Below are 27,150 nucleotides of genomic sequence, written 5' to 3'. Positions count from 1 at the left end.
GTCTACCCTTTTATCTTTTCAGTTTTCTAAATCTATGGTATTGGATGCATACAGTGAATATGTAAACAACTTCAGTACAGCAGTAGGGATTCTCAAGAAAACATGTGCCACCAAACCCGCCTTTTTAGACTTCTTAAAGGTGAGTTCATTCAATCTTAAAACAGCTGGGCATATGGTATAAATAAGACAGTATAAATTGTAAGTTAGGAGGAAATTTGACTGCTGATACTGCATATTGTGTGGCGTTTTATGGACTTTGGTTTTATGGGTTTGGCACAAAAATTCACTTCCACTAGTGTATTTTCAAAATAATAACATGATGTTAGATCTAGGATGTATTTTGAAATGCAGAGTAGTTTTGTTGTTCAGATAAGTTTATTGGCGTTTGCAATTGGTGTTTGGCCTCTTCCTCTTTGGGATTTATTTTACTTTTAACTTCTTTATTGTATTGTGCAGAGTAGCATAACTAGATTTCTGTTCCACAGCAACTTCCTAGTATTTTGAAAATCACTTTTCCAATTTGAGGTTGCAAGTTTTTGTGCAGCATGCATACTACCCTGATGAATACGATGCTTCTGATGATATGCATGCAGTAGAAGTCTGCAAATCCCTAGGAGTGATACCTTACAGAGGGTACACAAAACCCATTGCAAGGCTTTTAGGCTGTCTGTGCCACTGCTGAGAGCCTGGAAGCTCTGCTTGTCCCGTTCCCCAAGAGTCCTGGATTGAGTTGTGCCTCTCAGAGCTGTCACCCTATCAGGTCTGTTGCAGTGGTCCACCAAACACTGAAATTGGGTGCCCTAGGCGAACTAAACAGAGAAGCAATTAGGTTGCCTGGAGAAGGGTGGCAGGGGGGCTGATTCCTAATCTGTATTCAGATCTTAAAATTAGCTAACACTTTTTGGCATGTGGCGTGTACTACACGGGATTATATTCTGGAAGCCTTAGGCACCATGAAGATGAGACTCTGTAGTGAGCGTATAATCACTTCATACTTCTCACACTCTTGAAAGTGCCTGTTGTTCCAACAGAGGCATAATTTACACCTCTCATCACTGCTTGTCAGTGCTGGTGCTGCTCACAGCTGGGGACTCACAACCAAACTCTGAGGACAGAAAACATTTCTGTACCTTCCTTTTTTGTTTGCCCATCAGCAATGAAGACCAGAATCTTCACTACTGCTGTTTGAGCAAAAAAAAAATGTGGGGATAAGTATGAAAACAAGTTGTTGTGAGGCTGATAGTTGTAGCAATAAATAGCAATTTAAGCACAACACCAGTTTAATATTGTATGGGTTTGCTTTGTTTTTAATGTTGAGTATTTCCTCTACTCTCCCTGGTTTTGCTTACCTGATTTTGGCCAAAATGTTTCCAAATGCTGAAATGTTTTATACAAACAGGGCTTTTTCTGCGCATGCAAATGAAATTTGTCTGGTTTTATCTGCCAGTCCTGATAACCAAAATAATGGATCCTTATGTTTTTCTTTCCAAACATACATCAATGTTCTTTTCCTTAGTTTCTTTTAATAAAGAAAATGAAAATCTCTTTTTGTTTGCATAGCACTGAGATTATGATGTTTTCCTTAGATTTCCTTTTAAAAGAAAACATAGGTAGTTAGAGATTTATAGTCTCTTAGCCCCAAGAAACAGAGCAGCAATAGTAAATTACGGACTATAAATCAACAGATCGCTTACACTTTTCAGATTTAAGACCTTGAACAAGTACTTTTCCTTTGTTGTGCTTGAAGTTAAGCAGGCATTTCAGTGCACTGCTTGCATAAAAAGCAAGAATGTGCTGTATCGATATATGCATAGGTGCTGCATTGCTGGTGTGGCTTTATCCCAGCTGTATTTATCTAAGGAGGAGATTTCAGTTCAGTGACATGCCATCATTTTAATAGTGATATATTTTTTAAAGATTTAATATTTTTAATGAAATCTTTATAGTAAGTGGAATCTTTACAATATCACTGTTACAATTAATGTAAATGATGTAGAAGAATTTTCAGGAAATGTTTTCCTTTCAGTCTTTAACTGATGGAAATACACTCATGGTAGTAAACAGTGTGACTTTCTTGCATTGCAGCAGTGCCAGGAGTCAAGCCCTGATCGAATTACACTGTATGGTTTAATGATGAAACCTATCCAGCGCTTTCCACAGTTCATTCTGCTATTGCAGGTAAGTAATGTTTACCAAAGGGATGCTTTTGTTGCATTCTTCTGTGGTTTGCTTGTGGTATTGCGTGGCAGCCGCCTTCTGCTGGAGGAGCACACTTCAGTGGAAGTGACCACTGGATCATGGGGAAATAACAAAGAAAAAATTTGGGTCCATCATAACACACTGATCTTGTAGTCTGATTACAGGCAGTAAATACACTGCAGGGAAAATCTTAGTAAACTAGACTTACTCTAGATTACTTGCTAGGTTAGATTTAGCTTGTAAGTCATGTTGCAGTAAAGCTGTAGTTCAGGTGTACTACTTGTTCATATCAGTTCATTAGCTAATAACATTTCAAAACACCGCTAGGAACTTTGTGGCATTACTTTCCATTTAAGAAAAATAGAAGAGGATGTAATTAATGCCTTGGATAGTTCAGAATATATGTGGGATGTGGAACAAAAGTGCACTCTTTGCCTTACTACTTGGCTCACAGGACCTGCTGAAGTGTGTTGCAGCTTCCTTCTGACCTGCAGCACCTTGTTTTCCTTCCCATGGAAACTGGGGATTTGACAGGGGCTCCTTGGGTCTCTTCTTAACAGGGAGTTGAGCTGTAGAAGAGCACAGTTCCCCGGTGCAGACCTGCTCCAGACCAACATACGCTGTTTGTAACTCCTTCCAGGCCAGAGCAAGTCTATCCTGGCGAGCGCTATGAGTTAGCTGTGTTTTTACAGGTGCCACAGAGGAGGACAAGGTTTGGAATGCAGGTCCAGGAATTACTGTGGGAGAAGAAGCAGAGAAAGTCATGGGGGGATTATGCAGGTAGCTAGTCATGGCAAGAGTTTTTGAGTTAACAGAAGAAATGGAGTTTATTGTGGCAGGAAGCCATAGTGAATACATAGGGACTTTTAAGCACTATGGGAAAGAAGCAAAAATTTCATTCAAACTGTTCCACTGCATGTCTACAAAAGGGAAAGATTTTTAGGGCCTCTTGCAACCTCCATGAAGTAATGTCCCCTACTTTGGGATGAGTATGCTGTCAGTGTTTTAGTGAGGAATAATAACAGTAATAAAGATAACACAATATTATTATGATACTAAATATCAGAGAAGTTTTAATTTTAAATCATTGTTTACAGACACCTATATATTATACTATGATATTGATTTTCAAAATGTGCTTAATACGATGTGCATTTTCTTAATTTACCTTTATGTTTAATTTTCTTACACCTATTTTCAAGTTCCTTTGCTATACTTTCTTCCTGTAAATAAGCAGTATGTGACCTCGTTCAGTATCTTTTTCAGAACTACTAAGGTATTCAGGAAAATAAGCAATGTGCTGTCTTCATTAGGTGTCATTCATTAGGCGTCCGTTGGTCTTGTTCTTTAGTAGTACTTGGGTAAAGAGTGTAGCAGTAACGCTACATCCTGTAATCTTTTGAACTTGACTTTGAAATTAAATTTGATTTTTTTTTAAATTTTTTGTTTGTTTTATCGCTTCTCCTCAGGATATGTTGAAGAACACTAATAAAGGACATCCCGACAGATTACCTCTACAGATGGCTCTTACAGAACTTGAAACACTGGCAGAGAAGTTAAATGAAAGGAAAAGGGATGCAGATCAGCGCTGTGAAATAAAACAAATAGCAAAAGCAATGAACGAACGGTATCTGAACAAGGTTAGGAAGTAAGAACGTGTGATGGAAGAGTTAGTATGTTATTAGTTTCTGAGCCTTGATCAATCTTTAGAATGGACACCAAAGAGACACCTGGGGTTTTTCTGTGAGGTCATTCTAGAGGTAGAGGTGAGGTGTGAGCTACCTCCAGGGCTGAATTAGGCTCCCTGGTTAAGCCACTGTGTGCTGGATGGAGTGGGCAACGTGCTGAAACAGCAGCAGCAGCAGCATTCATGTTCTGTGGTAGTGTATGGATAAACCTGTTTCGTCATCCTGTAGTAAAGTCTCATGCATGTCTTCTGGCGATAAATTCAAAATTGAATTTTGAATTTATCCTGGAACTGAGGAATTACTCCTGTATAAAGGAAGGAACTAGTTCCTTGTATTGCAGTGCTTCCGACTGTGGAGCAGTTCAAGATATGCTGTTGAATGTGTTCAAGGTCTTCCTTGTTTAAGGAACATCCCAGTCTATTTCATTCATGTGTTTGCATCATTGAATAGAAATGTCTTTAAAGAACTGTAGAAGGCAGTAGGTAGGAAGGAACAATCTTCAAACTACGTATCAGTAAAGAGGCTTAATTCACGTAGCAAATCCACCTGCAAACACTGGTACTAGGATGGCAAGTGCTAAGTGCTAACCTGTTGTATTTTCTTTTATTTTTTGCACCAGTTGTTAGATCTAACATGTGTAACATACAATGTTGATTTTTTTTTTTTTAAATATAGCTACTCAGCAGTGGGAACAGATACCTCATACGGACTGATGATATGGTTGAGACAGTTTACAATGACAAAGGAGAAATTATCAAAACCAAAGAACGACGACTTTTCATGTTAAATGATGTCCTGATGTGTGCAACAGTAAATATTCGGTAAGACTTGGCTCACACTTTTTAAATGATTATTCAAGCTTCAGCCGTGGAAAAAATGACACTGAATTAATTTTTTGTTGTTGTTGTGTTTACTATGGCTAATGATTTCTAGGAGTATTCAAAATAAACGGATAACTAGCAGTCCTCTAAAATCCCTGCTGATGTTTCAAAGTTCTAGAGTAAATTTTTAAGAGTTAGAGTTAGAGATTACAGACAGAAATGTTCTGTAGTGTCCAGTTATTGCTGTGTAGTGGTGTTTAGTGGAGCACAGGCATGCCAAGGTAGGATTTTTTTTCTCTTTGTCCTTAAATTTGTACTGTCACACACACACACAAATCTGTAACTTGACGTAGTTTTCAAATTTAAAAAAAAAAAAACAAAACCAAAAAAACCCAACAAAAACAAAACCCAAACCAAAGCACGAAGCTAATGCATGTAGCCAGAACAAACCTGGAGTTCACTAACAAAGTTACAGCTGGGGAAGGGTTTTTATCTCTGAGACCAGACACTGAAGGATTAAAGCTGAGGTGCTTTGAAGAAAGCATTTTTTCGTAGGGCCTTCTGTGTTTTAGTTGGCTGTAGTTATTACTGTTACTTAACTCTGTGTATGCCAAGGTCACACTCACATTCAGATGTTACTTGTATCATAAATTGCTTTATGTGATGGTGCATTCTGACAGAGAAAATGTGGACCATTAAAGTCTTCCAAGAACAGCTTTTCTTAAGCACAATATAAGTCGATACCTTCTTTTATTACTGAAGTATGAATACAGTTCATATTTTTGTAAGCATGTGAATGCTTGCTCTCATGTTAGTGTGTGAGAAGTGCCATGTAATAACTGTGCTTCAGAAAATGAGCAAGCTTATTTGTGTCAATTATTGTGTGATTCTTTTCTTTTACAAATTCTGCAGTTCCTTAGTAACACCTGCATATTTTCTCACTGTTGTTTGCAAGAAAATTGCTTTTAACTGTTTATATTTTATCTTCTCCCATACCGTCATCGTCTTGGATTTTCTGTATTTGTCCCTGAAGTAGCAATGTGCAGTCCATATTCCATTTCCATGTGAAAAGTTCATGATTATGCCAATTCCCTGGGTTCCTTATTAAGTCAGCAGTTCCGTTTGTCACAGCACTGTTGTTTCTGTGGGCATTAACTGGTTCTGAGCAACCTCCCTTGGGATGGTAATTGGGCATGCAGGTTTCATGGGTTTGCTGTCTCTGAAAAATTTAATTATGATTTTCTTCACCAGTTAAGGTTTGCTTTCTAACCCATTTATTTATATAAAAAGGGGGTTTTAAGACTAGTGGAGTGCACTTTTAGTTTTTTTTCACTAGCAAAAAAAGGGTTTGTAACTTTCTTGGGGTGTTCAGTTGCAGGTGGGCACACCTGCAAGCTGTGCATGGATTTAGGATTCCTCCACGATTTCATGGACCACTCTTAGGTTTTTACTGCAGAAGGAAACTACCTTTGTCATGCAAAATATAGTTAGGGGCTGAAGGAAATCATCTGCCAGATTTCACATATGACACCTGTATCCAGTCCAGAAGTTTTTGTTCAAAATAAACATATGCTATAGAATGTACAACTTGCTTGTTCAGCTTGAGCAGGATGAGCTTTATTTCTCTTCAGTTTAGCTGTATAGAAGTTAGGCATCTTTCCTAAGCTAGGCTTCTGCTACAGCAGTGGTTTTCAAGGTGATGCCTGCACATTTACCCTGGAGCTGTAGACTTCTTCAGACGCTTTACATGCACGTGTAGCTCCGCAGTGTGTATCGGCTCACTTTTCTTAACCACCTTTTGTCTAACCTTTACAGAAACAGTCAGATGTCCCAGGAGCCTGGGGACTAATTTTCTGTAGCTGGCAAAACATTTGTATTTCTACAGAGTACATGACCCTTAGAAGATCCTTCTTCACATGTAGTCTAGATGACCGGCTCGAACCGGAGACCTAACTTTTAAGTAGCAGGAGTTGGACAGGCTGGATGCTATCCCTAGTGACTGAACAGCTGTGTCCTGCCTAGTCTTGTTTTCTTTCTTTTGAACTAGATCAAGAGTTGATAAATATTTACTTAAGCTGTGGCACTTGTGTTTTTTGTTCATACTTGCCTCTTCATTGAAACAAAAGTATGACTGTGTTGCAAATAGGTAGCTGACTAGCTGATCATCAGCTAGTACCGTTCTTGCTGATTCTTCCCGAGCATTTGACTTCTCTATTTCAGTCATGCTTTCTGTGAAGTAAACCTTTTTTGTTCACTTTAACATCTCGTTTGTCCTTTGTAATAAATGTTTGTTATATGTGGTTGAATGTGAATAAGGGAATGAAGGAAACAAAGAAAAAGGAGTATTAATGCCATTTCTATTCCAGTGAGCTTCCTCAGTGTGCTCTTTCCTCTGAAATGCCTGTTGCGATACACGCTTCCTTTGGCAGCAACTGATGTGGAATTGCTCTCAGGAGCCACAGCAGTTGCAAAGGTCTGCTGTAAAGAACATCCTGGGCTGTGGGGCTCGGCAGAAATGTTAGCTCCTCAGCCCCTGGGAGGTTACATTACCCGTCCTGCTGCCGGTGTTCACTCAAAGGTCCCATCCTCCATACTTCCCAAAATGTAGCGGTTACTTCTTTTGAGCACCGTTTAAAAAGAATTGGGAAAATATGGAGCCAAAGTGTCATCCTAAGCACTTGTAATAGGATGTCAAAAGCATGTTGATCTTAAAAGATGGTCATTTATGTTTTGTTATAGAAACGTAGGGACTGTTGTTGGCAGTCCTATGCTGTTTGTAAATGAGATTATCTGCACCTGCATAGCTGCTCTTTGCACTCCAGGAAAGGTCAGTCACAAAAGTCAGCCTGATGCATGTATTTGTTTCAAGTTATGCACGGTACTCAGACTGACAAACAGCGGATTTTAGAAGCTAAAATAATAAATAGCGTGCCATGAAACATAGTTGCTCATCACAACAATAATTTGTGCATCTTCCAGCTCTTCCTGTGAAAGCAGTGGCACCGTGACAACTGGCCAGAGGTATTTACTGAAGTGGAGCGTGCCGCTGGGACAAGTGGAAGTCATAGAGTATGGCAGCAGTGAGGGCCAAGGAGAGAACTGCAGGTTTCCACCCCAGCACTCTGCTGAAAATGTCGTCATTAACTCTAAGCCAAGTAAGTGACAGGAGTTATTGACTTTTACTGACTTTTTTGTTAAAATCCATATTTGAATTTCAATGGGCTACTGAAAAAAAAGGAAAGCGTTTTGTGCATGAAGACTTCTGTAATCTGAACAGTAGCATAACCTCTTTCTTTGGAAAGTGAGAATGCATAAAGTGATAGCCAGTCTCCTGCCTTGCAACATGAATTACTTGTATTTTTCCTAGTTTAGAGTTTTATGCATGAATGCATAAAGAGTTTTAAAGCATGAATGTGTGTGGGCATGCAAAAAGGTTGTTTTGGTCTGGTGTGCCAGCTGTCCCGTGGTAGCTGGTCGAGCATATGTTTTTTTCTCCCATAGTTAAAGCAAGGAAGTTTCTCTCAACAAATATGAGCAGCCACCCCATTGCTGTGGAATAAGAGTCTGGACACAAGTGGTAACACAAGTTACTTCTCTCAAGCTCACAGTATCCCACCCTTCAAACGTAGTAACAAGCGCTTCAGAAAAAAACTTCACCTTTAATTTTAAAGAATTATTTTGAAACAATATGCCAATAGGTAATTTTGTCCTAGCCTCTCTCCAAAAATGACCTCAGGCTCTGAAGTTTGCAAATTCTTTCTGTGCTTGTTAATCCCTCATACAAGCCTGCCAACTACCCTCAAGAGATGTATGAATTTCAAGAGTTTACTCAGTGGCTAGCCTTTCATATGTGATGAGTTATTTTTATATCCTTTATTTTGTCTAAATATTGTATTTTCAAGTGCATTTAATATATCTAGATTGTGATCCGTATTAATGGGCTCTAATTTACATGGGTTTCAGTTCTAGCTCTGGGCATTATTTCCACACTACATTTATTTAGTATTGCACCCTTGGCCTCATGAATTTTCCCACAGTTGTGCTGTAAGGAGGCATAAATGTTACACTTCAGAATGATCTGAAGTGCATCTGCAGCATTTGATACCCCCATATTCTGCAGGATGGTTGTTGTCAGGTCTTCTTGCTCCTCCCTTTGTAAATAGCTACAGAAAATTTTTGTAGGTACTTATGTCTCTGTTTCAAGGGTGACTTCATTCCTGTAACTCCTTTTAAGCATTAATGGACTACTTAAGACAATGAGATTAAAAGTCTTATATTATTTATCAGCTGCTGTTTGCATGACTCTGAGAGGACTGTGTATAAGGGAACATATTACTTAGAACTGGGGGTCTCTCTTGTACGTGAGTGTGGGAGGAACAGCTTGTTGAATATAGAATCACAGAATAGTTTGAGTTGGAAGTTACCTTAAACGGTCATGTAGTCCAGCCCCCTGCAATAAGCAGGGACATCTTCAACTAGGTCAGATTGCTCAGATTCCCATCCAACCTGACCTTGAGTGTTACCAGGGATGGGGCATCTACCACCTCTCTAAGGAACCTGTTCCAGTGTCTCACCACCCTCATTGCAAAAAATGTCTTCCTTCTATCTGACCTAAATCTTCCCTCTCTTAGTTTAAAACCATTACCCCTTGTCCTGTTGCAATAGGCCCTGCTAAAAAGTTTGTCCCCATCTTTCCCGTAGGCCCCCTTTAAGTACTCAAAGGCTGCAATAAGGTCTCCCTGGAGCCTTCTTTTCTCCAGGATGAACGACCCCAACTCAGCCTGTCCTCACAGGAGAGGTGCTCCAGCCCTCTGATCATCTTCATGGCCCTCCCCTGGACCCACTCCAACAGGTCCGTGTCTTTTCTGCACTGAGGGCTCTAAGGCTGGACACAGGACTCCAGGTGGGGTCTCACCAGAGTGGAGTAGAGGGGCAGAATCACCTCCCTCAACCTGTTGGCCACACTTCTGTTGAAGCAGCACAGGATATGTTTCGCTTTCTGGGCTGCAAGTGCATACTGCCACCTCATGTCCAGCTTTTCATCCACCAGTTCCCCCAAGGGCTGAATATTCCTACTGCAACTTTGTGCAGCAGCTTCACAGGTGATTAGACCACATCCTTGCCTGTCAGCAAGATCAGATGGGAAGTGGAATGTAAGGGCAGAAAGAAAAACTCTCACCTAAACAGTCCTGTAGAACCTACTTGAACCTCTTTTGGCTTTGAGGTTTCTCAGTTTCATGATGTTTGGTGACAGCATAAAAAAAAAAAAAAAGAAATTACTTTGTACATCATTTGTAGTTCCAACTTTCAGGTTAAACGGTATTCAACGGGTGAAAGATGAGCTGAACTATTTGTTCTCTTGGTAAGCTCTGATCATTGTATTAATTCAGTCTTCTCCTAATAAAAGAGATCAAAAGATAAGAATTAAAAAGGATATGAAGGATACTGGTTATACAAATGAATAAATCTTCCCTCAGCTTTAATGAAACATTTCTACCAAATAATCCAACTAAGTTGAATATAACCAATCATGAAAGAGGAGCATAGCCTTGCTATTTGCATGAACTGTTGTGTCTGCAGTGCTACTCTGAATGCAGACTTGTCTGAATTGGCCTGTATAGACAAGTTTGAAGACACCACTAATCGTGTTAGTTATTCTGTCGAGTTGCCCCCTTAGTTCCAGTCTTCTCGGCTGCTAAAGAATGCAGAAACTCAGAAAGTACAGCCTTCCTGCAGAGGGACAGGACTCGTAAGACTTTGTGTAAGGGTTCACTGTTGCTTGTTTGTTTGCACCCGCCAAGATGCTGCATTTTATAGTTGATGATGACATAATCTTTATAATGGTAGTAACGCATATTAGTGAGACTATTGGATATTTACCACAAATTGCAAAGCACTACCAGCAAAATATTGTCATTCTCCGCCTGAAACTGCATGACTTTACAGTCGTCATAAAGTTATGTTGTGTTTCCCTCTGTTTTCAGAGTATACCAAGGAACTGGTGTGGTGAAATCCCAGTGGCCTCACAGACTGTGGTTTTAATAACATCTGATGATCAAGAACAATGTGGGATGCTGCAGGCAAAAATCCTGCTTCCATTATGTAGAACCGTGTCTCAGACTTTATTTTCAGTTTTAATTTCCAGTTTGTGGGAACTGGAAAGATACAGAATAATGATGGTCCTGTGAAAAGCATTTAGTAGCGGGGGGGTCACCTCTTCCATTTCTGGAGGATGCAGAAAAGTTGGATTGTATCTGCAGCACATCAGGTTAAGTACTTGACCCCTACAAGGTTGATAATTCTCACTTTACTGCTGTGATTAGTAGGGATTCTTGATGGATTCTGGTTGTGTCCTTGTGAGGATTACTTGTTACTAGTTACATTTTTCTTATCATGGTACTCTTTTCTCTGCCAAAATCCTTTTTATGAGGAGGCAACTGTCATAAGCGTATCTCGCTATTTATTATTGGCTAAATCCAGTTGGTGCTTTCAGCTTCCTACCACGCTGTGGGAAAGGATAATATAATTTAAAGATACAAACTTTACTTTGGGTGCTACAATGAAATTAATAGCTGAATTTTAATTCCTCTCATACAGGCTGCAATATGTAACTGCTGAAATGTTGGAAGGTTTTATGAGGACATGTAAATCAAGGGCATGTTTTAATACTCTTCTAAGGTGGAAAGCAAGGGCTGCATGAACTTGGTTTTCACTTGGCAAAATGATAAATTTGCAGTTTTCTACCCAGTTCTGCTTTTTATACCAGTGTCTTGTCTTTGAATTCTAGAGGAGAACACATTTAGGGGTTTTTAAGTTCATGTCTGTTTTATTAAGCCCTTTGTCTTTGGGCTGGAGAAACTGCGTGGCCTGAGGGTGTGGAGAGGAAAGCAGGACAATTTCCTAGAGTATTATTCTGTTATGCTGCTCCTGTCCCTGATGCGCTTTTGCCTTATTCCTATTGTTTTCCCTTAGCACCAGAAGTAGACTGTGAGTTCTTTTAGTTACGAATGTGGAGAAGGATTGAAGTCTCAACTTGGCAGAGTCCTTTATTTGTATTGTTCTAATATTGTTTCCTAGTGGAGGGCAATATTAACTTGTGTCTGCTTCCTCTAATGATATTTAAAGCAAAAAACATTCCACATTCTCAGACTTCAGAAAATAATAGCATCTTTATCAGATGGCATTTCTCTGAGGAAATCAGGCAAGGTCCTATTTCATGTATTGGAGTTTGTCTTGCTTTAAAGTCTGTGAGTTTGAGTCTCTGGCATCACACCTGGATGGTTCCTGTGGAAGTAGTTATCTTAACTCTGTGTACCAAAGAAGCCTGATGTGTAATTTTCTTCTGTAGAAACATTTGCAGAAAGATGCAGGATAACGTTCTTCCCTAGTAAATACACATACTGTTTCTGATAGGCTGTTGTTGTTTCCGTCTCCTTCCCAACTGATCCATATACAGAAGCACAGCCACATTCATAGTACTGAAAAGATGAATATTTTTGGCATGAACAGGAATCTGTATATTCTTGGTTTTGATTTACTTGAACTGGAAGAATTGCATGGTGGAATGGAGTTCCGCAAGAGGTATTTGAAGCATGTTTCATGCAAACTACTATAATGGTAGATGAGGTTGCTAAATGGAAGAAACAAAAACTGATTTAAGACCTGAAAAGAACTCATTAAAAGTATTATGTAATATGGGGATGACCCTAGGTTATAAATGGTTGAAAAGCTCAAAAGGAGACACTTTCCTTGATTACACATCTTACTTATGTAATGTTAACTAGTGAATTCTGTTCTTCCCCACGGTTGTGTTGATAAACACATTGATTTCACCTTCTCTGTTTGTGTACTACTGAAAGTAATGGATTCAGCATTCACCATTCATGTCTGGGATATTGGATTGGTTTTGTTTTCCTTTCTTCCAGCCTCACCCCCCCACCCCCCCCCCAAGATAGCTATAGGTAACCCATTTATTACGGAGCTGGGGAAATGAACATCAAGTTAAAGGGCTCCTGAATTTTAGTATTTGCTCGGTCATGGGTTTGCTTGTATGTTCATGGGTGAGTCTTGTTACTTCTGTACTTCAGTTTCCCCACATATAAAATATGCTGTGCTCTGAGTGGGAACCCTAAACACTCAAAGGACCTCAGACATCTAATTTGTCTGAAGGGAGTCTAATGAAGCCCACAGATCACTTAAACGTGCCCACAGGTAAATTGGTATCTTTGATAATCATGTTATGTCATAGAGGAATTGAAAGAGTAATCAGTGACTATTCAAGTAGTAGGTTATTGCTAACTATTTTTAATGCATTTTCTGTCTTTATGTGTTATTTTAGATGGTGTAAACATCTAAAGCAATTAACACATAATTGTTCTGATGTTATCTTTTTTGCCAGTATAGGCTGCTTCATCCTGAATGATCTTTAGTAGCTTGAAGTGATTTATCTGATGGCTATTTCATTGGGTTTTGGTTTACTGGAGATTGGATTGTATTTTTTTTTGTTGGCTTTTGAGAAAGCATAGCTATATCCTAGTGAATGATACTCATTCAATCAAAATGGGTGACAAGTTGGATTGAATTTATGGAAAGAGCATCAAGAAAGTTAAATGTTACCCATATGCTTCTGATAAAAAAGATGGGTGAAATGGGACAGACTTTTTAGTAGGGCCTGTTGCAATAGGAGAAGGTAATGGTTTTAACTTAAAAGAGGGTAGACTTAGACTAGATATAAGGAAGAATTTTTTTACAGTAAGGGTGGTGAAACACTGGCACACGTTGCCCAGAGAGGTGGTAGATGCCCTATTGCTGGAAACGTTCAAGGTCAGGGTGGACCAGGCTCTGAGCAACCTGATCTAGGTGAAGATGTCCCTGCTTATTGCAGGAGGTTGGACTAGATGACCTTTAAAGGTCCCTTCCAACCCAACACATTCTATGATTCTATGTGTGAAAGATCAGTGAGAATACATCTTTGGTTTTAGTATGTCATATTAATATGAGATATTTCAATTATGTCTTCCAAAACATATACAAAGTATAGTCAAAGGCAAATTTGTAAATTCTTATCAAAATATACTGTATTCCCCTCTAGAAGAATCAGAAGTCAACCTTCACTTGCAAGTCATCCATCTGTACATAAAATCACTGAAAATACATGTATTTCACTTCTCTTTAAAGGCGAATATAGGAGCAGTAGTCAAATATACTGCCCAGAGTTTCAGTTTCTCAGACTCTTGGCATGTGGTGTTATGAGTTTGCAGCACTTCACACAAACTGTTGATGGATCGTGAAACGCGGTTTCTGTGCCGAGGCGAATGCCTGTTTGGTGCCACAGCGACAGTGACCACCTCAAGTTGTCTGTTCTCTGGTTACCAGGAATAAAAAGGGTGAGCTGTAAAAGTTTTTCATAGCAGTTTTATTTCACAAGACCAGACTACAGAGACTCTGAAGAAGCAAAGGGAGAAAACTAAGCGTCCTGCCGTTTCTGGGTGGTAAACCAGTGCCTGTCAGCAGAGTTCTGCTGCTTATCATGTTGATTAGGAGACATGCACAGCATAGCCTATTACTTAAGCAAAAAACCATTTAATTTGAGCCATATGGCTAAAGGTTGAAAGAAAATGAGCAAGACCCATCTGTACTATATATCATGCAGCGATGAACATAAGAGATAACAGTAAAATGAAAAAATACGGTAGCATGTTTATGTCTATGACTACATTTTAGCGTTATTTTTTGTTTCATAAGTTTACAGTTCATAACTGAGACTAAACCTCAGCACTGCTAAACCATGGCTCCTCTCCTTTCCTGGTCAGGCTTCCAGGGATACGTTTGTACTCCGTTTCCACTCGCCTGTGGTTTTGATCTCTGTGGGCTTTGTTTATTGTCAAATGTAGTTGTGACACAACGCTGGAGTGCAGGCATGATTCCTCTCTTGCGAGTTCCCTTCTACTTCACGCAGTCACTTTGTGTGGGTCTCCAAGTGTTGCCAGGGAAACAGGTAGGGATGTTTGATGAGCTACAGTGTGCACTTGTGTTTCTGTAGACGTCTCGCTCAGTGGAACGACAGGTCTTCTCAAAAAAAGAGATAGTGCTGCTGTGATAGCCACTGCCATTCAAGCTGAGTTTTTTACTGGTTTGTAAAATATAGAAATATAGAAATGGGTAAGGAAAAAAAAAAGTCAGTTTAATCATCACTTTTAGGCTGTCCAGAGTAAACAAGACTAAATATTAAGTGACATATCAACTCTAGCACTGGTGATAAGGTTTTAAAAAGGATGATGTGGCATAAATTGCTAGTTGACCTAACTTTCATCTCTGTGAAATATGTATAGAGTAATAATGTAAATCTTTTAGTGAAAATAATACTGTACGCTAAAGAAGTATTATGTTCATAAATGTAAACTATCATTAATATATGCAAACAAAAGACCAGAGATTTTCATTAAATCTAACTCCAAACAGCCTGTTTAGCTGAGCAAACCAGATGACATTAAATAGTACACTTGTTAAGCAGATATATGTTTCTAGCTGGTGGATTAGGCATAGAATAAATTAGGTGTTACATGTTTGTCTCACCCACTTAGGATGAGATTCTTCTCTTTGCCTTTCATATTCTATATAGTGCTTATAGGGCTTGATGGTCACCTCCTATAAACCTTTTTCTGTGTTGCCAGGGAACTCGTCCATGTCTTGACACAGAGTAGTAAATTGAGTAGAAACAGCTATAATCAAGTGAGTATGAAAGAGGGAGGTAAGCTCCTCACAACATGATTTCTGCATAAGCTGTTACAGATGGTGTGGCGGGAACTCCAGTGTAAACCTCTGGCAGCTCAGCCAGTTTACAATCACCTGCAGACCTGTCTTGCGATCCCTGCAGCACTTGCGTTGTTTAAATGCCTTCACACGTGTACTTTCACTGCCTGTTTATGTCGGTGTTTCTCTTCTCGCATCCAGTTCCTCTCTTCGCCCTTTGTGTCCATGCAGGTGCACCCCAGAGGTCCCGTGTGGCCCCTCTCTCCCCTTAAGGGAGGGCAGGGGCTTTCAGGGCCATACTGACCTCAGCTTTCCCCTTCGGGACCTGTGAGACGAAAGGGCCATAGCACCTCTTTTCTTTCACTCTAAAGTCTCTTTGCATCCAGGATTTTTCTTCCTTGTGGGAACAAAGCCAGGAACCGGAGTTCCTCTGATCCGTACCTGCAGTCAGTACGTAGTCCAGGAGACACCTGATGGTTGTCCCAGCTAGTGTGATGCTGAGGACCTGGGCTGTGGCGTCCACACTTGTCAGCATATTAAGGCTCTGGTGTTTCTCCCTCTCGTTCCCTACTGCTTTTGTTTCTCTCCTCGTCTCTGGCACAGCACAGCTGCTTCTGTCAGCAGGAAAAATATTTATGGCATTTTATCTCTAAAATTCCCTGCGCAGTCAGGATTAGCTGGAGTTTAATATAATCCTGAAGCCACGCTCTCAATGTGTGAGCTACTTCTCACACTCTTGAGAGGCTTTGCATTTCCTTGGTGTCCTTGCATAATTTTACTCGCAAATGGTATGGTACTATGAATTTAATACCTTACTCAGTATTTGCAGTTGCAAGATTTTGATTTTATCTTTGCATTGCTCAAGCTGTGTGAATAAGCAGTTCTGTGGTTGGGCTGTAGTTTTTGTGCAACTTGTTTCTTTGGTGTTCAGATCTGATACAATGAGCATACAGCGAGACAGGTCTCAGCATTCGTGTAATTACCAGTTGAGAGCAAGGTATTAATAGCTGAAGGTGAAGCATGTTAAAAACACTTTGTCAGAGTTGAGACTTGGGAGGTTTGTTTCCCAGCTCTGCTCTATGTGTACTGGGTGGCTTGTGGTACGTGGTTCTTTGTGATTAAGACTTGAAGAACTTCCCTGTCTTGCAATGAGAATAAATACATTAAAGAGTTTTAGAGGCTCAGATTATCAGATTCAATAATTAAGCTTATAAAGATTACCTTTAGGTGCTTACATGATTAAAGTATGATTAGACTGACTAGTGTCATTTCATGTTTATGATAATGCTCTTCATGTTGGTGGATGATGATGATACGTCTTGACAGTATTGGTAATTAGGCTCGTTTACTCCGTGTCGGAATTTAATAGTTTGTGTTCTGTTAATCTCGGGGGTTTATTGCTTATCACTTAATACTGGTGTTTGTGCCGCTTCTTTCTGCGCTAGGTTACTACACCTGATTTAGGGTTCTGCTGTAAAGCTACATGTGAGTACCGGCTGAGCTTTTCATTGATGGCTGCCAACTAAGCTCCTGTTTTCTGAGATCATTCCTGACTTCCCATTTGCTTCATTTTCCAAACCTGGAGACTGATACCACCCTCTAAATATTTGTATAGTTTGGACCTGAGAGTATGATGTAATCTCAGGTGAGCTGCAGTTGAGCTATGGTGGCTCATGTTTTTTGGGAGCATGAACTATGGAGATCATGGGTTGGATTTGGTGTGAAAGAATAAGCAGGGGTAATGCAGAAAGTCTGTTTTTCTCTTATAAAATTTGAATTGACCTCTGGACTTGTTTGGGTCTTAAACCAGGATTTTTGGATTCACAAGACTACTGTGTTGGTTGGTTTGTTTTTTTTTTTTTTTTCATTTTACTGAAATTCCAATTGGCTATTAACATACTCTTGTAAAGGAGGAACAAGAAAACATATCCCACCCACGTGCTTCTCTGAGGTGTCTATGGAAACGGGAGCAGCATGAGTGAGTAAGTGGAAAGACACAAATAAGAGGGTGGTGGTGCTGGGGGGGCTGTCAAGGGCTTTGCTTACATAAGGCGACGTGCAGGAAGCTTGTAGTTCAGCATCTAAAAATAAAATCTCATCTGCTTTGTCACTGGCTTTAACGCTCATACAGAACTTCCAGACAGAAGGGACCAGAGGTACGGAGGCGCCTCCCTTGTGTGTAGCTGGTGCTTGGATTTGTCAAGTTCTGTGCAAGAGAAGGTTTCCGTGCAGCAGGGCATCCTCACCACTGGCCGTCCAGTGAAAGCTAGGTGTTCTGGTGCAAAGGGTTTTGTAAAGGGAGATGAAGTAACAGCAATGTGTGTCAGTATCAGTTGACAGAATGACAACGTTCCTGGTATTACCAATATTCATAGTCTTTTTTTGCCAGCTCTGTTTATCTGTTGCTGAAATAGATTTCTTGTATTTGAAAATGTCACGTAAAGGTCTCCTTTTCTACTTGCGGTGAGAAAATTAGTTCCACTAGACCTCCTTAGGGAGGATGTTTTTCCTCTGTTCAACAAGATCTCTTCCCCAGAACAGCTGTAAAGCTTTTGACCCGTGGGTTTTGTGTACCACTGTATCTGTAGGGGCAGGATACAGTACCAAATATAGGGGAAGAATTCCTCAATTGCAGTAACTGAATCTTGAGCCTTCTTAACGGTTTCTGGTTACCTTCTTTGAATTAATTCCCAAGATCTTCAGAGAACTATTTTACTTCAGGTATAATGTTGTCTATCAGTCAGTCTCCATTCTTGTCCTTCTTAAATGTGAGCATCTTAAACTGAGCAGTGGGATGCTGTCAGCCTATTGTTACATGATTAAAAAAAATAAAAACAGTGAAATATTTCCAGGACAATCAAAGTCACATTTAAAACAAAACAATTGATCAGTTCTGACTGCACTCAAGTAGTTTTAAATATATTACTTGCTATATCATTGTACTTTAACCTAAACATATTAACAGTCTCATGAAATCTGTCCAGTTTATTATGAACTGATCAAGAATTCATCTGTTGTCATGATGCTTTGCTTTCCAGAACACTTTACAAGCTTCTCAGGTTTAAATGTAATTTTAAATGTTGCGGAAGAGGCCTATTTTTTATTATTTGTTCTGAGTGCATAATTCTGTACAAGTACCAGTTTGTTATGCCTTCCTCAAACACAATGACTTAAAGTTACCTCCCACATATATAACTTCTCTACCCATCCCAGGTGATTTTTATGCTCAAGATGAGGATTGAATCTTTTCCAGATCTCTTCCCTTCATAGCACTTGATGTTTCAGCATGCTGCCTGGATGCACACAGATGGCTCAGTGGGAGGAAGCAATACAAATGCGCTCAGCCTCAAAGACCAGATTGCAAATGGCAAGTCAAATTTGGGATCTACCAGCCTTTCAGAGCAGTCTTCAAATCTGGCATGTTCTTCAAGTGTATCATTAATTTCACGTTACCCCTCAGTAATGCTGAACTATAGTCAGGAACACCTCTTTTTCTCAGTTTTGGTTGTGTTTCTCATGTGTGGGCATTCATAAGCTTCTGACTTCAGGGCTCTGCGTCTCTCAGAAGTAAAGTAATCTTTGTCAGGACCTTGAATTTCCATGATGCATCAGTTCTCACTTCACGTCAATATGGCTTTTTCCAAAGCAATTTATATTGATGTACTGTGGTTTTGAGCCATGTAGGGGGAAAGGTTGTTACTATAATGATAATCAAGGTAGATCTTGTCAAGATTAGTTACTTTGCAGTAAAAGAGAGACCCAGGAGTTGTTATCTATTAACAGTCTTTGGCTTTAGCATGATATACGATATAGAGATGTTTGCAAGAATAGTTGCAATATTGAGAGTACGCTGAATGAGGATTTTGTTTTATTTCATGCCATTTGGATTTATGTAATAATATTACTTGAAATAAATCCTCCTAATTGGGAATAAACAGGAGTTTAATATGGGAAGGGACCACCTGAGCCATTATATTTGCTTACCCAGGAATAGATATTTGAATTATGGGTGACTGCATCTACTCTAGGCATTTTGTCACTTTCTTTTTCCCCTTCAGTATCATAAATCTGTGATAAATTAGTAATTCACAAGTGAGAATCGGAGCATGCAGCGAGAGCTACTGGAAAATGTGCAGAAGTAACAAATCACCACAGTAAATAAATGCGTCCCTAAGTAATTGTTTGAGAGGAAGAACAGGGCGTGTTCCGTTCAGGATTACAATATTCAATATGCTTGTGGTGCCCATGAGAATTGAAAATTTAGAGGAACCGGATAGAGGGCGATCCCATGGGAGTGGCTGATCCGCCAGCGCCTGTTACAGCAGCTGCTGCTGTGCTGGCCGTGCCGGGGAAGAGCTGCTGCTCCCAAAGCAGCCTGCTGCCGGAGCTGGGAATTCTCCCCCTTGTCCCACCCCCGAGCACTAGCACACAGACACTGCTTTTCCATGCATTTATTTATGCATAACCTTCCAAATCCTAATTTTGCCCCAGCCAAGTTAAACTGACTTTCACCACACCCAGGGAGTTTCCTGCAGGCTTTGAAAATGGCTGGATGTAAATGGGCTAAAATTGCTTCTGTTTCAATTAGAAGAGTTACTTCGAATTAGGCAAAAATGGTGAATTTAAAGCTGTGGTGCTGAGAGTAACACTGGGAAATGAGCAGGTAGAAGATGTGTTAGTATTATACTTGAATATATCTCGACTAAGGAGATATTAAAAATATATTTATCTTGTTATAAAAAACAGAATCTTTTGCTTTTACATAGCAGTAAAAATAAATTTAAACTTTAACCTCTTTTCCTCCCTCTAAAGCAAGTGGCAGTTTTGTCTTTTTTTTTTTTAACCTTGAGTATATTTCATGATAATGCTGAACAGGGAGTTAGGTATTTTGCATGAATTACTGGTTGTTGGCAACAAACTTGCCTGTTGCAGGGAAGCACAAATTCCTCTGGTAAAATCTTAGCAACAAAGGAGTTGATGAAAAAAAATTTCTGCTAACTTAGATGTGGCCAGGATTTCACCCTTGATGTGTAGGTGGAATGCAAAAAGCGCTGCCTCCAAAGCCACAGATGTGGTAGTTGGTTACAGCACGCTGCCTTCTCTCCTGCCTGGGCACACCTCTGTAACACATAGGATGTGGAGAGCTGGGGAGAACCTTCCTTAAACTCATGGAGGGTTTTTTTTTTCCCATTGGAAAAATAAGTTGTTCTGGAGCTTGATAGCACGAGTGGCTTAGAAATGGGAAGGAAATGGCTTTATCATTTGTGAAGCATTTCAAAGTACAGAAAGAAACCAACCACGTGTCTGCTTTGGAGTGAAGCCAAGAGTTTTTCGGTGCTTTCTATGGAAAAAAGGAGTGAACACCCACCCCAAAATAGCCAGCAATCGTATGGTCAGGGAACATGTGTGGGCTGAAGCAGCCAGTCTTTGGCTCTGAACTGAGAAACACATCTGAGGAACAGACTAGTGTGCCCCCCCTGCTCCGCCTCCTCCACCCAGGAAAAACCCTCCCTCAGGCAATTCTCATCCAGATCAGCCGGTAGCCAACGTTCTGTTAACCACTGAGAAGCTAATGCTATTTTAAAAGACGTTGTGAGTAACCCTGACAGGACCCAGTTCAGAGGTGAAGTTGCTATAACTTGTGACTCGTTATCCAGGCACAAACCAAGCGGTAAGCTCTCAGGGAGTTCTCTTCTGATGAGTCCATCAGTGCTGATCTCTGAAGCCCAGTTATTTTTCTGTGCTCCTGTTTATTCCCACTAAAGACCTTCATGAGAGAATGATATTAGCCATGGCTATTGATCTAGTACTCGATTGACTATTAAAATGTCTTCTTAATTTGGATGTTTGTCTTTTCTAGAACATCAGAGGATGGAAGCAGGCTCTCTTTAATTATTTATTGATTTGCTTTTTACCTTCCTTTCCTGTGCTAAGAACATGGTCTTTAACGAATGAGCCTAAAATGACTTCCGTTTGTTTTTTCTGTGTGACAGAATTTCAGATGCCGGAGTAGTTTATTTGCTTTGACACTCTTACTGCATCTTTTTTATCTTGACTTATTAAGAACTTATACAATATGCATGATGCAGACAAAATAGACTCAGGTGACAATTACTGAATGAAATTCAAGATTTATGCCCAAGGCTGGAACAAGGATATTTGTAAGAGTGTTTGAAGCTCCAGGAAGAGAATTGTAGAGGACAGCTCTTTTCAGGCACGGTGGATGTATATACTGCACAGGGCAAGTCCGTCTGTGTAAGAAGTTTAAGCTTTCTCTGTGGCCTCTATTGAAGGCTATGCCATAAAGTCCTACAGCATCTAAGAGTTGCCTGAATGCTTGTTGTTATATGTTGCAGGTTAGTGTCCGTTCTCTGACTTGCTTTCAATAATAAAATGAAATGTCTGGTAACTTTGTCTTTATGAAGCTGCAAAGAGTGATCCATTTAAAACTTGGAAATAATGTAATTCGCTTGAGTGAAAATATCCATCCTGTACAAGGGAATCTGCACAAACTTTCAGCTTTTCACAGCCTGGTAGTTGTAAATTTTCTCTTGGTTCAAGCCCACAAGGATAAATTTCAGAAATATTTGTAGGAAGTTTTTTCAGTGCAGCAGTTTAGTTTGTTCAGTGGTGGAGTTTATAAATGTCAGGTAAGTGATTGGACTTCTGCCAAAAACTCAACTAAACTGCCAGTTACTTCTAATCAGTCCAAATTTTGTTTTGCAGAATTTATCTTTTTGTTACAGAAATTTGGGGAAAGAATGATTCAATTTGTGTTCTCTACAGTGCCAAACACATTATCATGGCTTTTGGCTAGATTTCACCAAACTTCTATTAACACTGATCCACCCTTTCTTTGGAAGTAGCCCCATCGAAATCAACACTTTGATGTGTCTCAGAACTAGTGATTCTGGTGTTTAACAAATTATAATTCTTGTAGGCGTTAGTAAGAAGAAAGGTGTAAGGTAGCGGAAGAGGGATACAAAGAGAGAAGTGTTTACAACTTTCAGATGTTGATTTTTGAGGTATTTGGATTGAAAAAAGTGAAAATGAAGCTTAATGAAAGTATGTAGTCAGCAGTTCCAGAAAAGTGTTTAATTTTTTTTAAACAAATCTGCAAACATGCTCTACTGACCATAATCTCAAAACTCTTTCTCTCAGGTCTACTTTGCAGTCATTTCTTTTCATTGTGTACAATGAATGTAATGATCTTTTCTTATGGACTGTTTTGTTTTTAAGGGCAAGAAAGGCTAGATTGTTCTTTTAATTAACATTCAGAACAGGCAAAGAAGGGTGGATGAAAGTTGCATCTATTCTCTGGCTGGGTAAATAGTAGTAAGTGTGGTCATTCCCCTGTTTAGTGCTCAAGGGCAATACAAAGAAATCCTTTCATTGATTCAATTTACCAGAAGATTTAAAGGCAAGAGAATAATTTGAAACTTTCTGGGGATGTGTAATATCTCAGGCTTATGTTGCGTTTCCTGCAATGAAGGGGAGAATTCAGCAATAAAGTAACCCTTAACATTTTCCTTGAGCCTTGAAATTTTGTACTCTTCAAGGTTTAAGACATACTCCCAGCTTAATATACTGAATTACATTAAAGAAAAGCATCCAGTGGTGGTCTCGATCTGTGTGATGCCTCCAATAGGAAAATGTCTTCAGAAAATACAGTTATTTTGATACATAAATGAGAATAATTGTTAGGTGTGTTTATTTTTCGCATTTATTCCGGATTATGCTATTCTGATAGCTTTGTGCTTGGTGTGTTGTGTTTTATACTGTGGTCCCTGTAGCAGACTGAGGGATGGAGGTGCCAGTGGCGTCTTGGCTGGCAGTGGCACTGTGTCCAGCACCATCCTGCCCTGGCAGCCAGACCCAGTGGCATGGATTGTGCGCCTGCTCCCAAACATTTAAATCATGTTCTTGCCAACAAAGGGTTGAAATCCTTCTGCTCCAGGGGAGTTTTGCTGTCTGCAGACTAGCTTCCAAAGGTGTGGTGAGGGTGAAGGATCCGTACTTTGGATACTACACTACGTGAGCTAAATAATCTGCAGGGATTTCCTGGAAAGATAATCCAGCCCAGTTCCTGTGATTCAGCCAGAGGGAAACGTGCTGACTTTGTACAAGTTGGGGTGGGGTTTTTTTGGGAGAGGGAGAGTGTTTCCGCAAGAGCTATATAGCCATCCTGTTCCTAACATCGTGTTTGGAGTCAGAGTGTATTAGCAGGCTGTGCAGCTTGGGGCATTTAAATAGAACGCTTATGATACCAATTGGAATATGTTTCTGAGGTAGTGTTACCTTATAAACACATGTACATATTGATGGTTAGGCCAAAATATTTCTGCTGCTGTTTTGTTGCTGATTTCAATGCAGATCCTTTTTTCACGTAACCATTACTGCAATACAATATAAAAGTGTTTCAGTGAAATATTCGGGCTCATATGAGAGTTAGGATGTAGATACATGGTCCAGAACTGTCTTGTGAAGCTTTGGTATGAGTTGCAGTTCTAGTGCATGCTTATTCAAACTACACGTAATGCTCTCTGTCATACTCGATGAACAAACTTGAATCTTAATTGTAACTCTAAAAGGCAATGATAAGGTGAGCTAAAAGGAAATGCCTATGGTAACGCCTATACATGCAAAACTAATATGTCATAACATACTACTACCTATAATTTGCTGGGCTGCATTTCACAATTATCTGTCTGCAGCGACATCGGAAGCACCTGGAGCAGCAAAGTGAAATAAATATCAATGATATATGTATAAATAAACGACACCGATTTTCAGAAGCAATGAAGACGCTAGCTGCAAACAGCGCATTAGTTGTCCCTACACTCTAAAGAGAGCGTTGCCAATTTTGATAAGCTTAATTTTCATAGTGTTAAGAAATAGCAATATATGTTAATATTATTATCTTTTTCCATGCTTTCTCCTTCAACTAAGAATTACATCATCTTATTATGTATAACCTTATGTTTTTATTCATTTTAGACAAGCTCTATATGGGACCAGGGCAACTGTACCATGATCTGCAGAACCTTTTACATGACTTGAATGTAGTTGGTCAAATTAGTCAATTAATAGGCAGCCTTAAAGGAAACTATCAGGTAATAAACAAAGCTGGATTTATTTTTCAAATATGTTCCTGTTTTAAAGTAGCATAATTGCCTCTCCCTAGGATCTGTGCAAGACATTCTTTAGTTCTCTCTGTAAAGAGTGTAATAATTTTTACCTCTAGTAATTAATTTACAGTTCACTGTTTAGCATTATAAGTGGCATTACAGCTGTCTGTAAAAAAACAGCATTTTGTTTTTCTTTTTTGTTTTTAAGCGTGGGTGGATGCTACCACTGTCTGCATTTGCTCAGCAGCTGATCAGTTTATATGGAAACAGAATTGCATTTTGATCTTAAGAAATTGGGTTCTTGCAGTTAGACAAGGTAGTAGGAGGATGGTTGTTTGGAGGAAGCTCTTGATGCCCATCCAAACTCTTATTTTGAGCTTGGAATTTTGAAAGTAATTTGTTTTGGCCTTGTTCCCATCCCTTTTATTTAGCTTATGTTCTGGCAAACAGAAAAAGTACTTTAACACCAAATTTCAGAATGAGTTCTCCGCAGTCTTAAAACTTAAAACAAAAGCCAAAGATGCTATTTTTTTAAATATTCTTTATGTATGCTTAGGCACAATTTTTAACTCCTACCTGCCACCATAGGCTGTAAATATATATATGTGTGTGTGAATATATATTTGAAAGCTGAGTTTCTTTTGGGGTATCTTGCCTTCAGAGTCAAGGGCATTAAATAAAAGATAATGTTTTGTAAAAATATGTACTGTGAAGGAAGTTTATGGAAACAGTACTGTTGGACAACATTTCACCAGTATTTAATGGTGAATTTCAGCTGCATTATTGGGAATATGTATAGCACAGATACCATAAAACATTTGCCTGTTAACATATACAAAACCTTCCTGTCTGTACTGCCAGTCAGAGCCAAATACGTTTTGAAAACGTAAAATTCAGTGTTTCCAGGTAGAGATGTGTAAGATAATTAGAAGAGTTTAGTGGGGAATGAGGTCAGCTTGTCTATTTTTGAAAAAGACTTCAATTTTCATAAAATTCTGACTGTGGAAAACTAGTGTACTTTTGTGTATCAATATTCATTACTATTGTTTCTGTAAGTGTCACTCAGGTGTGCTTTTACCCTCTGTGACCGAACACTCAGCTTGCAGAGGGTTATTTTTCCAGCGTGCTGCTTAAGCAGATTCCAGCCACACAGACAGCCTTCGTGATGGCTCTGTAAACATTTTTGGCTCAAAGATTTGAACCAAAACATACTGGCAGTATGATTTGTAGAGGTTTTCATGAGACTTTCTTTAAAGACAGAATTTGTGGGTTCTGTATAACTACTCATTGAAATGAAGTAAAAGGGTTGTGCGTACACCTGATTCAAATTTACATTTCATAGTCTGACAGGCGCTTGGGAATGTTGTTTGTGTATCATCAAACTCTGAGCAATGCGAGATTAAATCATCAGATAAAATATGTTAGCAAACTTTTTACAGATATTTTTGAAATGTGTTTACAAATATAGCTTGAATTATTCATGATTAAAATGTGGACTAACTGAGGCCCAGGTGCCAGGAATTGTTTGTTACATGCAGAGATCACCTTAGGTAGCCTGTTGGAAATAGGCCAGTAGGCTGGCATTGAATATTAGCTTTTTTAATTTTTCAGAATTTAAACCAATCTGTAGCCCATGACTGGACCTCAGGTTTACAAAAACTGATTTTGAAAAAAGAAGATGAAATCAGAGCGGCAGATCGCTGTAGAATTCAGCTGCAACTCCCAGGAAAACAGGACAAGTCAGTAGTAATCTTGATTACAAAACTTTCTAAATGGGATTACGTATTAGGCACTGATGTACCAGGGAGGAGTTGGGAATCTGTAGCTCTTCCCCCTCTTCTGTCTCCGCAGTTAGCCTCTGACTTCTGTTCTCATGCCACAGCTTGCATGTTCCAGGGCAGCATTGTTTTTCTCCTGTTCCTCGATCCTGTGTTCCAGATGCAAGAAGGAAGAGAGGAACCATGGCAAGGACAGCTAATAGGGAAGAGACGCTGTTTTATTCCTTCACCAAGGAGGGTGTTCTTCTCATACCATTTCATGTAAAGCATAGGAAGACGGGCATATGGCATATCATAGCCTGCATGCTTAATATTGGAGCTGTGTCTTTATCTAAGTATTAGAAAATAATGAAGTTTCATCTTGCTCAACATTTCTAGCCTTGACTGTATCTCATACTCCATGCATTTAGAGTGGCTCTTTTTATTTCTTTTTTTGTCTTGCAGGTCTGGGCGTCCCACTTTCTTTACAGCTGTGTTCAATACATTTACCCCTGCCATCAAACAGTCCTGGATCAACAATTTACAAATGGCTAAACTGGCCCTTGGTAATTCTTAGTTACTTAAATTTCCTATCAAGTTAAGATAGCTCCTAATGTACAGTGTAATTATTTTTTTTGTTTTTGAGAAAATTGTATTTTTTGTGAAAATCTATCTGCAGATGTTAAAATTGCCGTACAGTAAATAGTAGTGATTGTGTATCACTACAAAGTATTGATGTTATAGATAGGATGTGGATTTCGTTATGAAGGAAAACAATTTCTACAGTATTTTAATGAAGTCTGTG

The 27,150-nt window shown here is 39.4% G+C and overlaps 1 protein-coding gene across 3 annotated transcripts in view; it reads left to right on the top strand.

Annotated features, from left to right (window-relative positions):
• ARHGEF10 (Rho guanine nucleotide exchange factor 10) overlaps nt 1-27,150 on the top strand; it is a 109,234-nt gene that overhangs the window by 45,343 nt on the left and 36,741 nt on the right. For all 3 annotated transcript variants that reach the window (XM_063330353.1, XM_063330351.1, XM_063330354.1), the window contains 8 exons: nt 23-139; nt 2,086-2,178; nt 3,669-3,839; nt 4,563-4,708; nt 7,688-7,863; nt 24,458-24,573; nt 26,200-26,327; nt 26,811-26,911. In XM_063330353.1, the coding sequence (XP_063186423.1) occupies nt 23-139; nt 2,086-2,178; nt 3,669-3,839; nt 4,563-4,708; nt 7,688-7,863; nt 24,458-24,573; nt 26,200-26,327; nt 26,811-26,911 (1,048 nt within the window). The remainder of the gene's footprint in view (nt 1-22; nt 140-2,085; nt 2,179-3,668; nt 3,840-4,562; nt 4,709-7,687; nt 7,864-24,457; nt 24,574-26,199; nt 26,328-26,810; nt 26,912-27,150) is intronic.

This window comes from Chroicocephalus ridibundus, chromosome 3 (assembly GCF_963924245.1).
Source record: "Chroicocephalus ridibundus chromosome 3, bChrRid1.1, whole genome shotgun sequence".
Classification (NCBI taxonomy): domain Eukaryota; kingdom Metazoa; phylum Chordata; class Aves; order Charadriiformes; family Laridae; genus Chroicocephalus; species Chroicocephalus ridibundus.
The sequence above is the reverse complement of the archived record's forward strand: the minus strand, read 5'-3'. Positions and strand labels throughout refer to the sequence as shown.